This window comes from Periophthalmus magnuspinnatus, chromosome 21 (genome assembly GCF_009829125.3).
Source record: "Periophthalmus magnuspinnatus isolate fPerMag1 chromosome 21, fPerMag1.2.pri, whole genome shotgun sequence".
Lineage (NCBI taxonomy): Eukaryota > Metazoa > Chordata > Actinopteri > Gobiiformes > Gobiidae > Periophthalmus > Periophthalmus magnuspinnatus.
In genome coordinates this window covers 29,441,634-29,455,480 of record NC_047146.1, presented here as the reverse complement: position 1 = coordinate 29,455,480, position 13,847 = coordinate 29,441,634, and the positions used below count along the sequence as shown (strand labels likewise).

Below are 13,847 nucleotides of genomic sequence, written 5' to 3'. Positions count from 1 at the left end.
ATTTAGTTAGTATCTTTGTCGATCTTCAAAAAGCATTTGATACTCTAGATCATGAAATATTATTACAGAAGTTATATAAGTATGGTATACGAGGTGTACCACACAAATGGGTCACAAGTTACTTAACGAACCGTTATCAATTTGTGGAAATTAACAACATAAAATCTGAACATCGTCAAGTAACGTGTGGGGTACCTCAAGGTTCGGTCTTGGGGCCAGTACTTTTTCTCCTTTATGTGAATGATCTTATGTCTGTATCAAAATTACTAAATTGCATCTTGTTTGCTGATGATACCACATTATTTTACTCAGGAAAAAACATAAATGAGGTTATAAAAAATGTAGAAGATGAGTTTCAAAAAATATTAAAATGGTTCAATGCTAACAAGCTATCTATAAACATTAGCAAAACTAAATTTATGGTCTTTAGTTGTAAGAAGAAAGATTTAGAGGTAAGATTATTCACACAAGGATTAGAGATAGAAAGAACAAGTACATTTCGTTTTTTAGGAGTTATTATTGATGAGCAGCTGACGTGGAAATCCCACATAGAGCAAGTAAGATCAAAAGTATCACAAACCATAGCCGTATTACACAAGGTGAAAGAGTCTCTCAACAAAGATGCATTGTTCTTATTGTATAACACATTGATCGTTCCATATTTGACATATTGCATTGAAGTGTGGGGAAGTGCTTGTAAAACCTACATTGAACCAGTTTTTCTGTTACAGAAGCGTGCTATTAGAATTATCAATGGAAGTGGATATAGAGAACATACAAATTCAATTTTTATTCAGTTAGAAACGTTGAAATTTAACGAATTGGTGGAATATGGCATTCTTAAAACCATGTACAAAGCTCATCAAAAAGTGTTACCAGAGAAGTTGCAAAATAGATTTCGAAAGAGAGAAAATAGATATCAATTAAGAGGAACTGATGTATTTTCTAAACCAGTGTTCAGAACAAAACCAAAGGAAAGATGTATTTCAATCAAGGGAGTCAGTCTTTGGAAGAGCCTAGAAAGTAATATTAAAGAATCCAAATCCATTTATATGTTTAAGAAAAGTTTGAAATTATCATTATTAAGAAGATATATAACTGATATGTGACAGGATGATTTTGTGTTTTTTTGTTTGTTTTTTGTTGTTGTTTTTTTTTTCGTAAAGTAGCTGTACATTTATGTTTGACTTTGTATAATGTAGTGAATAAGAGTCAGAGTTGATGAGGGGCAGATATTATAAGCTTTTGCTTCCTTCTGTGCCCTTTCATTCACTTAACAAAAATTGTACAAAAGCCGTAATACTGTATGCAGTTATGCGGATTGTTTTGTTTTAATGAATGAAATAAAATATTAAATTGAAATTGAATTGAAATTGAGAAAATGTATTTAAATTTGTGGTTGTGACGTGACAATATGTGGAAAAGTTCCAGGGGATGAATACTTCTGCAAGCCACTGTATCTAAGGTTTTCATACCTTGTCCAAGGTACTCAACTATTTGATGAAAATGGTGGTCTGCTTAATAATGTGGACCGTCCTTCTTAAGTAGTTTTTCCTGTAACTGGACTTACCTAGCAAACTAATTGGCACAGGTGTCTGAGATTGATTTCACTGACCCAAAGAGCCCTGAGGCACAACCATCCATGCGTTTTACTGTAAAACAAAAAAAAATGACACTTAAAATGACACTTATGTGACACTTATGTGTCATTTTTTGACACGTAAACATAATTTGCATAATAATTTAGAAATCAGTGTAAATTCAATTCGATGCCTGAGGCTTTAGAAAAGCATACAATAGTTTGGAGTATTTTAGGAATTTCATTGAGGTTGTTTAAGAAGATAGTTGTATCATCAGCTAGCTGATATATAGACAATTCCTTATCTGCAAATGAGTGCTTGCCAAAGTCTGCATTTTTAATTAATATGGATGGTATTTCTGTTGCCGCAATAAACAGAAGGGATGAAATTGGGCACCCTTGTTTTAATTCCTTTGTTTATCTGAAATCTCTGAGAGGTCCCATGGGGTAAACAAACGGAGCTGCTGGTATCATTATAAAAGGTTTTAACAGCATTAATAAATTTACTCCTAAAACCAAACGACTGCAGTGCTTGGAACATAAAATGATCCTCAATTATATCAAAAGCCTTGTAAAAATCAAAAAATTAAACCTCCGACAGTGGCTCAGTGGTTAGAGTGTGGGTCCCCCAACCCGAAGGTCGGAGGATCGAGTCCTGCTCGGACCAAGTTCTGTCGTTGTGTCCTTAGGCAAGACACTTCAACCACATTGCCTAGTATGAAAGTGGTGTGTGTGTGAATGATAGGTAGTGGTCGGAGGGGCCGATGGCGCAGATTGGCAGCCTCGCTTCCATCAGTCTCCCCAGGGCAGCTGTGGCTACAATAGTAGCTTACCATCACCAAGTGTGGAAATGAATGAATAATGACTATAGTGTAGCGCTTTGAGAGGCTTTGACAAGCCTGTAAAGCGCATTACAAGTGTAAGGCATTATTATTATCATTACCTTCATTATTATTCTGTCCCACTCCCCCTGTGGAGTGTAACTCTTTCAGATGCCCCGATGACAGCTGGACCCTCTCCTCCTCCCCGCTTGGCCCTCCTCCACCCGCCTCCCTCTCCTCCTCACCCGGGTCTCCTTCTCCGCCGATTTTTCTTGTTTTGTCTGATTTTTCCTGTTGTTTGATTTTCCTGTTTGTTTTTGTGTGTAGGCAGCACGGTGGCTGAGTGGCAACACTCAGCAAGAAGGTTTGGTTTGATTCCGGGTCGCCCAGGCCTTTCTGTGTGGAGTTTTGCATGTTTCTCCCCGTGTCTGGATGGGTTTCCTCCGGGTACTCCGGTTTCCCCCATCAACCAAAACATGAACGCCCTTCGAGACAACTGTTGTTGTGATTTTGGCCGTTACAAAAATAAAATGAATTGAATTGAATTATTAATTTAAAAATCATAGTCAATTAAATCTAGAACAAGGCATATGTTATTATGACCAGAGCTACTTTTTAAAAAAAAATAAAAAACAGACTGAGTTTCAGAAACTTTGTGTTATACCTAGTTTGAATCTATTTGCAAAAATGTGAGTTAAGAGCTTGTAATCGTTATTTAAGAGGGTTATAGGTCTTAGATTGTCAATGTGGGTCGGATCTTTACCCGACTTGGGGATAAGAGTGATCACTCACTGCTTCATAGTATGAGTGAGGGAGCCATTTTCTAGAACCTCTTTAAGCATTCTGAAAATAAGACCTTTGATGTGATCCCAGAAGAATTTATAGAAATTACTAGTCAAGCCATCACAACCTGAAGCTTTCTCTTTGGACATACTCCCAATGCGTTCTCCAATTCTTGTATAGTTATTTCTGCTTCACAGATCTGTTTGAAACTACTATCAGTTTTTGGGATTAAATCTTGAATAGTTTGGTACAAGGCTTTTTAGTGTACAGATCATCAAGGGAGCACTGAAGAATATTTTTTTGTTGTTTAACTTTATCATCAAAATGAGGTTTAGAGCAAATTTGGTTTAGTTCCTTTATAACTTCAGCTTATTTCTGTTCGCATTGTCCATCCATCCATCCATCCATTTTCTTCCGCTTATCCGGAGCCGGGTCACGGGGGCAGCAGTCTAAGCAGGGACTCCCAGACTTCCCTCACCCCGGACACGTCCTCCAGCTCCTCCGGTGGGACCCCAAGGCGTTCCCAGGCCAGCCGAGAGACATAGTCCCTCCAGCGTGTCCTGGGTCTTCCCCGGGGCCTCCTCCCGGTGGGACATGCCCAGAACACCTCCCTAGGGAGGCGTCCAGGAGGCATCCTGAGCAGATGCCCGAGCCACCTCAACTGGTTCCTCTCAACGTGTAGGAGCAGCGGCTCTACTCCGAGCTCCTCCCGTGTGACCGAGCTCCTCACCCTATCCCTAAGGGTGCGCCCGGTCACTCTGCGGAGGAAACCCATTTCGGCCGCTTGTATCCGCGATCTTGTCCTTTCGGTCATTACCCAGAGCTCATGACCATAGGTGAGGGTAGGAACGTAGATTGACCGGTAAATCGAGAGCTTCACCTTCCGGCTCAGCTTCTTCTTTACCACAACGGACCGATACAGCGACCGCATCACTGCAGACGCTGCACCGATCCGCCTGTCAATCTCCTGCTCCATCCTTCCCTCACTCGTGAACAAGACCCCGAGATACTTGAACTCCTCCACTTGGGGCAGAGACTCACCACCCACCCAGAGAGAGCAAACCACCTTTTTCCGGTCGAGAACCATGGCCTCGGATTTGGAGGAGCTGATTCTCATCCCAACCACTTCACACTCGGCTGCAAACCGCCCCAGTGCCTGCTGCAGGTCCTGGCCCGAAGAAGCCATCAGGACAACATCATCCGCAAACAGCAGAGATGAAATCCTGTGGTTCCCGAACCAGGCCCCCTCCGGCCCCTGGCTGCGCCTAGAAATTCTGTCCATAAATATAATGAACAGAACCGGTGACAAAGGGCAGCCCTGGCGGAGTCCAACATGCACCGGGAACAGGTCTGACTTACTGCCGGCAATGTTTGCATTGTTTAGCTATTAATTTGCTATGCTTAATAGAAATTTGGCATACTTTGAATTTAATGAATTCCAACATATCAATATAACCTTTAAGATTTTCATCAGAATATAAGTTTCCTATATAAGTTCAGCAACAGCACTGAAGAAGTCTTCATTAGCGAGGAGTGAGGAGTTAAATTTCCAGTAGCCTCTGCTAAAGGTTTTTTTTTTCACCTGAAGAGTCAGACTAAGTTGAATGAGACAATGATCAGTCAAGGGCGCAGCAGAGATATTAACATCTCCAGGACTTCTCTGCAGGTGTTCTCATCCTACTTTTCTTTTAAACCCTGTATTTTCAGATTCCCTCACCGTTTATAGCGCTCCATCTCCAACACCCACTTTTTCAAATCAGCATTCTCTTTAACGAGGGCAGGAACCGACTTCTCTGGCTTGACAGTTCTTTATTTTGTCAGTGTTCATTTCGGTTATCTTGGTCAGGTTGGCTAGTATTATAGAGTTGTGCCGAAGTTTCACATTAAAGTCATTATATCTGTCAGTCAGCTTGTTAATAGCTGCTGCAGTGAAGGCTGCCAGCTCTGCGTTGTTTTTGTTTGAAATGATTACTGATTACCTAAACGATTATTGGTGCAGTGGCCGGTTTTGTTGGTGTAACTGGGGTTTTCCTTTTGGACAACAGCGGCACTACTTCCATGGCATGTTCGTGGTCCGTTGACGCCGCCGGGCTTTTGGAGGCTGAAGCTACTTTAGCCAGGGTATCAGGTGTTTCCCATGTCATCTTTGACTTCTTCGAAAAGTTTATTTAAGAGGTGTCTAATATTGAGTTTTGTTGTTAAAAGAGTTGAGATAACAACAAATACCTGTTTAGCAGTTCAAAATTGAGCTGTAAATTAATATTCTGGGATTCAAATACAACAGCTCAATCTCTTTATCTCCTCTACCTTCACTTCCTTTGTTCCCTCCTGCTCCCATGCCTGTTCAGTTTTCTGTCTTCTGTCCTTTCCCCTTTCTCTTTTTCAGTTTCCTTTTTTTTTCCTCTATTCCTTTGGGTCTCCTGTCCACTGCCTTTCCTCAATCTTCTCTCCTTCTCCCCTGTCTCCTTTCTTTTCCCTGTGTCCCCCTCCTCTCACCTTTTCCAATGTCTTGTCTCCTTTCTCCTCCCTTATTCATTCTCTCTGTCGCCTCCATCCCCTCTTTTCACACCCTGCTCTCCTGCAATGTCTTGTCTTTGTCTTTCTCTTCCCTTCCCTCTCCTTTCTTCTCCCCTGCCTTTTCCTATCTTCTCTCTCTTACTCGGTCTTCTTGGTCTCCTCTGACTCTGTACCTTCTCCTTTTTCTCAGTCCTTTGACTTTCCTCATTCTCTCCTGCCTCTGTCCTCTGATTCACATGCCCTCCTCCTCTCCCTCCCCTTCTGTCTCTCTTTTCCACTCTGTTCCTCTCATCCTGCGTCTGTGCTTTTCACCTTCCTTCTCCCATTTCTCCTCTGTCCCCTTCTTTTTGTGTCCTCTCCTCTCTCCTGCTGCTAGGTCTTGTCGCCCTGGTTCCTCACTTCTGTCTACTCTTTACCTCTTCCTCCTGTTACTTACACCCCTACAGTTTATCCCACTCCCTCTGACATGTTGCCATTGTTTGTTCACTGTCTATAGTCTGTTCAGCAGTTACAGGATTACAAAACACATTCCATAGGCATAAAATCAGAGTGGTATCCTAGGTGCTACACCAAAGAAGTTTATATATAAATATATTTTTTGACCCCCTCACCAACCCAGCAGAGCTCTACGATCTGCTGGGCAACATCTGCTGGAGGTCCCCCGGTCCCGGTGCAACCAGTGGGGCGATCGATCTTTTGCAGTGGCGGGTCCAAAACTCTGGAACTCATTGCCCACAGAGTTGCGTTCCATCTCTGACCTGCCTCTGTTTAAAGCCAAACTGAAAACTTATTTATTTAGAATGGCTTTCAGCACTTAGTGGCCCTGTGACTCTTTATTTTAATGATGTAATATGCTTTGTTGATTTGTATGAAGTTTATTGTTTTTAATCGTGTTTTTTAATGTTGTACAGCACTTTGGGCAGCCTGGGTTGTTAGAAGGTGCTATAGAAATAAAGTTTGATTGATTGATTGATTTTAAAAAATCTTCTCCTCACCCTCCGCGGGTGGTCTCATCCCCTCTTTTTCCATGCTTGGGACCTCTACCAGAGGCCTGGGAGCTTGAGGGTTCTGTATCTTTGGTGTTCCATGTACTGCACTTTTCTCGACTGAGATGTCTGATGTTAATTCCTGGGATCTGCTGTAGCCACTCCTCAAGTTTGGAAGTCACTGCCCTGAGTGCTCCGATGACAACAGGCACCACTCATACCTTCTCCAGCTCTTCTTTGAGCCCCTGGTATTTCTCTAGTTTCTCATGTTCCACTGTTGTTTATCCACCACCACAATGTGCGGTTGGTTTGCCATCACCATTCTGTCAGTCAGTATCTGGAAGTCCCACAGGATCTTGGCTTGATCTTGGGGTTTCCAGTCCGTAGTCTGCACACATTTTTCTGTACACTATGTCCACCACTTGGTTATGCCGCTCCATGTTTGCTTTCCCTGTCAGCATCTTACACCCTGTAGTTATGTGCTGGATTGTCTCTGGGGCCTCTTTGCACAGCCTACACCTTGTCGGGTGTGGTAGATCTGGGCCTCTATTGCTCTGCTGCTCAAGGCCTGCTCCTGTGCAGCCAAGATGAGTGCCTCTGTGCTGTCCTCCAGACCAGCTCTCTCAAGCCATTGGCAGGATTTCTTAATATCAGCCACTTCAGTTATGTTCCGGTGGTACATCCCATGTAGGGGCTTGTCCTTGCATGATGGTTCCTCCAGCACCTCTTCCACTGTCTGGGACATTTGCTGAGCACATCATCTGTTGGGGCCTTGTCCTTAATGTACTTATGGATCTTGGATGTTTCATCCTGGACTGTGGCTCTCACACTCACTAGTCCTCGGCCTCCTTCCTTACGGCTCGCGTACAGTCTCAGGGTGCTGGATTTGGAATGGAACCCACCATGCATGGTCAAGAGCCTTCGGGTCTTAACATCTGTGGTCTGTATCTCCTCCTTCGGCCAGCTTATGATTCCTGCTGGGTATCGGATTACTGGCAGGGCATAGCTGTTTATTGCCTCGGTCTTGTTCTTGCCATTGAGCTCACTCCTTAGGACTTGCCTTACTCGTCTGAGGTATTTGCCCGTGGCTGCTTTCCTGATTTCCTCTTCAACGTTGCCATTTGCTTGTGGGATACCAAGGTACTTGTAACTGTCCTCAATGTCTGCAATTGTCCCTTCTGGGAGGGGGACCCCTTCTGTGTGGACTACCTTCCCTCTCTTTGTCACCATACGGCTACACTTCTCAAGCTTGAATGACATTCAAGTGTCTGTGCTGTAGATCTGTGAGTCAATGTCTTGCTCATTATTAGCATACAGCTTGATGTCATCCATGTAGAGGAGGTGACTGATAGCAGTGAGACTGACTGACTGAGTCGGTATCCATACCCAGTGTTGCTGATGATTTGGCTATGCAGAACAGTAGTGGGGACAGTGTGTCTCCTTGGTATATGCCACATTTGATGGTCACTTGCGCAAGTGGCTTGCCAAAAGGGTGAGGTTGTTTTCCACAACCTCAATGAGTTTGCAATGAAGGCTTTTAGAATCCTGTTGAAGTTGTACAGCTCCAGGCATTCAATGATCCATGGCAGTGCACAGGTTGGTCTTACGGGTTCTGCAGTCTCGGGCAACTAATATATATATATATATATACACACACACACACACACACCCCCACACACACACACACACACACACACCCACACACACACACACACACTAATATACTCAACAGTACTTAGAATAACATTAATAATGGACCATATTGAGAAACAGGTTGTGATATGTCCATGTGCTGCAGAGCTGAATCTCACTCATAGTGTGGTGTTAATGTCACATACACAGCCTGGGCTGTCCTGGGACTGCAGAGAGGCCCTAGAGTGAGTGGGCGGATGCTTATCACATTATGGGCACTACATCCCCATACACCACACTGTACACACACTCAATTCAAGGAGACCTGCCTCCTTAAAGGAGACATTTAATGTAAAATCTACTTTTATGAGCCATGTTATAACAGTGTCCATCTCTTGAATGCTCTGAAAAATAGATTTCACCTACCCCCTATCTAAAATATGAAATAATGATTTATGTGTAATATGGTTAGGTCCTAAATACCCAGGGAAAAAAAGTTAAACCGTAATGTCTTCTTTAGGGTTATTATTGGAAGTCAATAGAATAGACAAGAATCATGGAAAGACAACATGTGTGTGTGTGTGTGTGGGGGGGGGGGGGGGGGGGGGTATGCGTGCTTGTATGCATGTCTGTGTGAGAGAGAGAGATCTGAGTGTGATTTGAGAGCCTCTTGTATAAAACATGTCTAGCTCATGACTAATGCAGACCCGTGTCCCATATCCCTGCCGCGGCCCACACCTCACCCTCACACCTGTCTGCACCTGCTGGCCCTGCACCTGTTGGGTCTGAGCTCACAAACCCTTATCTCCAGAACCTGCTCCTCCAGTCGCTCTCAGCACTCCTGTTCTCTGGCAACTCCACTGAATACCAGCAACATTGAACATTGAAAACTCTTTATTATTCTCTTTCCCCTGTATCTTTCCTGTATCTTTGCTCTCTGTCCCATTGAAGGTGCATATGTTATTTTTCTGCCACCTGACCTTTTACAAAGAAATGTTTGTTCTTTCCTTTCAGTGTTCCACAGTATGGAATTAAAGGGGTAGTGTAACAAGGAACAACTAACCTCATAACCAGGAAGCCAAGCTCGTCACCAAGAAACCAAACTCGTAACCAAGGAACCTAAGCTTGTAACCAGGAAACCAAGCTCATAATCAAGGAAACTATGCTTGTAACCAAGAAAACCAAACTCATAGCAAGGGAACCAAACTCGTAACCAAGGAAACCAAGCTCATAAGCAAGGGAACCAAGCACGTAACTTGAAACCAAGAGAACTGAACTGTGTAAATAAGGAAACCAAGATTGTAACCAAGGGAACCAACCCTGTAACTTCAAACCAAGTGGACTTAACTCGTAAATTAGGAAACCAAGATTGTAACCATGGAAACTAAACTTGCAACCATGGAAACCAAGCTTGTAACCAAGGAAAAACGTTGATACTAAGATAAAAAAAATGCAGGTAAATTTGTTCTGGCTTTGTTCACACATGACCCTGTTCTGGAAAAATCCAGGTAAACTTCCATGTCAGGTTATATGTGTGCATTACAAAATTCCTTGCCCTGACTGTTCCCAATTTATATTTCGCACTTCATGTAGCCTATGGTGCACTCCTCCCCAACGCCCAGTGTCCTGACCTCGTTGCGGGCTTGTGTGATGAAGTCGCAGCACTCCTGGATGTGGGGGGTCAGCTTTGTGTCAGGCTGGTCCAGAATGCTGATTGTTTTGTAGATGAAGAGCTCAGGGAAGACATTGTCCACTCCAAAGGCTACATTCAGGATGTGGGAAACCTGTGGGGACAAAGGACGTTAGTTCCACCATTCAGATAGCTGTGGACAGGAAAGTGCAAGTGACACTTAGTCTACTCAGAAAAACAGTGTTGAAGGCCCTGTAGGCTACTCGACTTTTCTCATGTGTTTGAGCAAAATTTGCCTCAGACATATAAGCAGTTCTTGAGGTCAAAGTAAGTCCATTCCATGCTGTCTGCATCTATTTATAAAATTAAAAATGTTATTGTCCGATAATCAGGAAGTGCATGTTAGCATGCTAGTTGTTGTTATCTTTACCTTCATGACAAAACTCTGCACTGGTCTCTGGGAGCTGTGAAAAGCTGTGTCTATAAACTCATTGTGGTGAATAATCAAGATGCTCGGAATGAATGAGGTAATTGAGGAATAACTTTGGACCACAGCATGAACTAATTGTGTTTTTCATGTTTTTAAGACTGTAAAAATCTGTGGTGCCTTTAACATAATAATGATTGACGTACATCCCCTGTAGGGAAAGTTGTTCTCTGCATTTGACCCATCCTTCAATGTTGCTAGATAGAGGATTGACCTTTGCAAGAAAATGCAAACTTCACACAGAAAGGCCCAGGTACCCCAGTCAAACCCGGAATCTTTTTGCTGTGAAGCATGAATGCCATTATTTTGGTGAAGTTTATAATTTTACTTTGGACGTGGGTAGCAGATATGATATACTTACAGGCAATTCCATTACTGTTACCTAGCACCCATAATTTTAACAAGGGCCAAAAGGTCTACACATCTAAATTATATAATAGTAATGATAATTATACTAATATGAATTATAAAATTTCTTCCCTGTGCGTAAATTGTCTCTGCATTTTGAGTGGAGTTTTCTGTGTTGGTTGCATAAGTAGAAGGATTCTGTTTTAGAACTCAGTGGTACTTCCTGTAGTTTTGCCAACTTTTTCCCCTACCACTTAACTGGTATAAAACTATGATGGTGGTATAGTACCATCTACCAAACCAAGTAATGATTACAAAAAACATGATAACTTGTAATATGCACTTTAAAGGGTCTGTATCCTATTGTGAACCTTGAGTGATGTTTCAGCATTAACCTATAAGCCTCACCTATATAGTTGAACTACCTCTATTGATACTTTGCAGTTACATCACACTGGGGGTATTCTACCAGCATGTTTATGATCGAAAGCTTAGACGTTACCATGGTGACACAATGCGCACATTAGCAAACACTGCCAAAAAAGATTTAAGATATTATGAAAACTCAGTTAAAAATACAAAATGGATTTAAACAACACCTGTGATCCTGTGGAGCCTGTGATCAATATGAGCGCCCATGCTCCTGTTTAGGATTTTCCTTTTCATTTTATGTGAGAGGAACTTAGATTGAAGGCTAACTTGAGCAACAGAGCTTCAGACAGAGCAGAGCCTACAGTTAGCATCACTCTCCCAATGAATTTTGATGACATCAACTGTAAAGTATTAATTATCTTATATTATCTCCTGTAGTGAATGCTATATATATAATGCCAAATGTCTGAAAAAATGTTCTGTGCACTTCTGTTAGGCCCTGTGTGCAGCGTGTGTGTGTAGTGTGTGTGTAGGTGTGTGTGTGTGTGCGTGTGTGTGTGTGTGTGGGGTGTGTGTGTGTGTGTGTGTGTGTGCGCGCGTGCATGGGGGTGTGCGTGTGTGAGAGAGAGAGAGAAATATAGGTGCAGAATGGGGAAAGATATTCAGCAAATTGCTAGACCCAGGTATAAATCCCATGTTACTACTAAAAGTGGCAAAACCCCAGGACTATGTGTAACTTTGTATATCATATTTTATATTGTAAAAAGTAAAGCACTTAGTAAAAAATTAAAATATTAATTTGATAATACCCACTCATTCATTTGGCTGCATACTGAATTTTTTGGGCACTGTGGCAGTATTTTGGCATTTGACAATGACAGAAATTGGCTTGGTGTTTCTGGAGTAGTTTAGACTGTGGGTTGATATTGGACTGTGGATAATACACTACAGAGACAATACACAGTACTTGGGACATACCTTGTGTTTTTGGAGAGTAGCAAAGTCGTGGGCAGCGTCCTGAGAGCCTGAGACACACAAGCAGAGCATCACAACATCACAATAGTGCATCAGACAATACATGTACATGTTACTGATAGCTTGGTTCTCACCATGCCTAGCTATAGTTGACTACTTTTTGAGTTTAAGTTTTGTTTATCTTTTTGTTGAGGCTGTCTTAAAGTGTTATGCAAAATGGATTTGTCAGAGCTTTTAATCATGTTATAGTTGTTTACCCTCACCATTTACTCAATTGAAATTGTATTTGGAGAGTCTGTGTAATCCCTCAGCCATCCAGGTCTGATCCATATTAAAAGAAAATTCATATCTGTCAATTGAACAAAAAGTTGTAAGAAAGGAGACGTTTCGCTGCTCATCGAAGCTACTTCTTCAGCTCTTCACTCCTATAACAGTTTGTCCTGTTAACAGATTTGAATGTTCTTTTACCTTGTGTTTGGAGTGATTTGTGCATTTTTGAGCAATCTTTAAGCACTTATTTTCAAGACCGATCAACCCCTGAATTTACCACCAGCAGCTTACACCCACTGCTCTGTACTTACTTTCTCCAGTTTTATTTTCTTAATCAGTCATACGAGTAGGATTCAACAATGTTGCATTGTTATTTTGTTACAAATATGTAAAATCTACTGTTCACTTGCGTGATGTGCAGCTATCCATCGGAGGGGCCAACTGCATGCGGCGCTTTGTTTTAATAACGTTTATGGCGACATCAGCTTCCATTGGGCACTGCAGTTTTCTAACAAGGACGTCAGCGGACTTCGTTCTTATATTAAGTTGTTTTAGATCTATATTGTGATATAAAATGTCCAAATTATAATATAATGTTACGCAGGTGTCTTAGGTTATGACTATAGCAGACGCAAGTACAATATGTCTTCTATAAGCCTGCCACACACTACAAGATAATGACATCCAGTCCACAAAACAGGACGCAGCCAATAGGCACTCACTCTGGGTTTGTCAATAGCAAAACCGTTCAGACAGGTATTAACTGAGTCACCCTGGTGCCACAGACATTTAAAGTGACAAATAATTGCTTACTAGAAGTCCGACTCAGGCCACGTCTCCCCGAACTTGTATAGAGACAAATCACGCTTATTTTGGGGCTAAAAGTCCTCTGATGTGCAGCTCCCCCAAGCCTGTTTTTTTTTAGCTTGTTTTGTTAGTTTAGCCTGTGTTTTAGTTTTGTTTTTGTTTAGTTTTCTAGAGTCTATTTTTACATGTTTCTTTTTGTTTGCAAGTGTTGTAGGCCTGTAGTCAAGTAAAGACATGTCCTGCCAATCGATTAGTCGACTAAAAAGGGGGTGTGGCAACAGCTCTCAGAACTATTAAGTATCTCTATGTATCTGACCCAAACTGAACTCATAAGACTACATTTGCATGGGAGTTGATGCAAAAACAACTATTTATGCAGAACAAGATACTAGGAAGTGGTGTAATTATGAGCTGATTAAACTCATGATTCATTCCCTCACTCCTTACTACTGTTGTCCTACAAAAATCCTCATAATCAAATTAAAATGATTTGTTGACGAATACAAAATTAGGTCGACTAAGGCTCCATCAACTGATGAAGCCTTAGTCTAACTGGCTCATCGACTGAAAGACTACAGCCCTACAATGTAGTTTGTTTGTTTGTTCGTAGTGCTGTCATGTCTCCACAGATGTCAGATGT

At 42.0% G+C, this 13,847-nt stretch overlaps 1 protein-coding gene across 1 annotated transcript in view; it reads right to left on the bottom strand.

Annotated features, from left to right (window-relative positions):
• LOC117389551 (dual specificity protein phosphatase 19-like) overlaps window positions 1-13,847 on the bottom strand; it is a 36,894-nt gene that overhangs the window by 10,212 nt on the left and 12,835 nt on the right. Inside the window, exons 3-4 of the mRNA XM_033987235.2 lie at window positions 12,134-12,180; window positions 9,950-10,102 (exon numbers count right to left, since the gene is read on the bottom strand). Of these exons, the coding sequence (XP_033843126.1) occupies window positions 9,950-10,102; window positions 12,134-12,180 (200 nt within the window). The remainder of the gene's footprint in view (window positions 1-9,949; window positions 10,103-12,133; window positions 12,181-13,847) is intronic.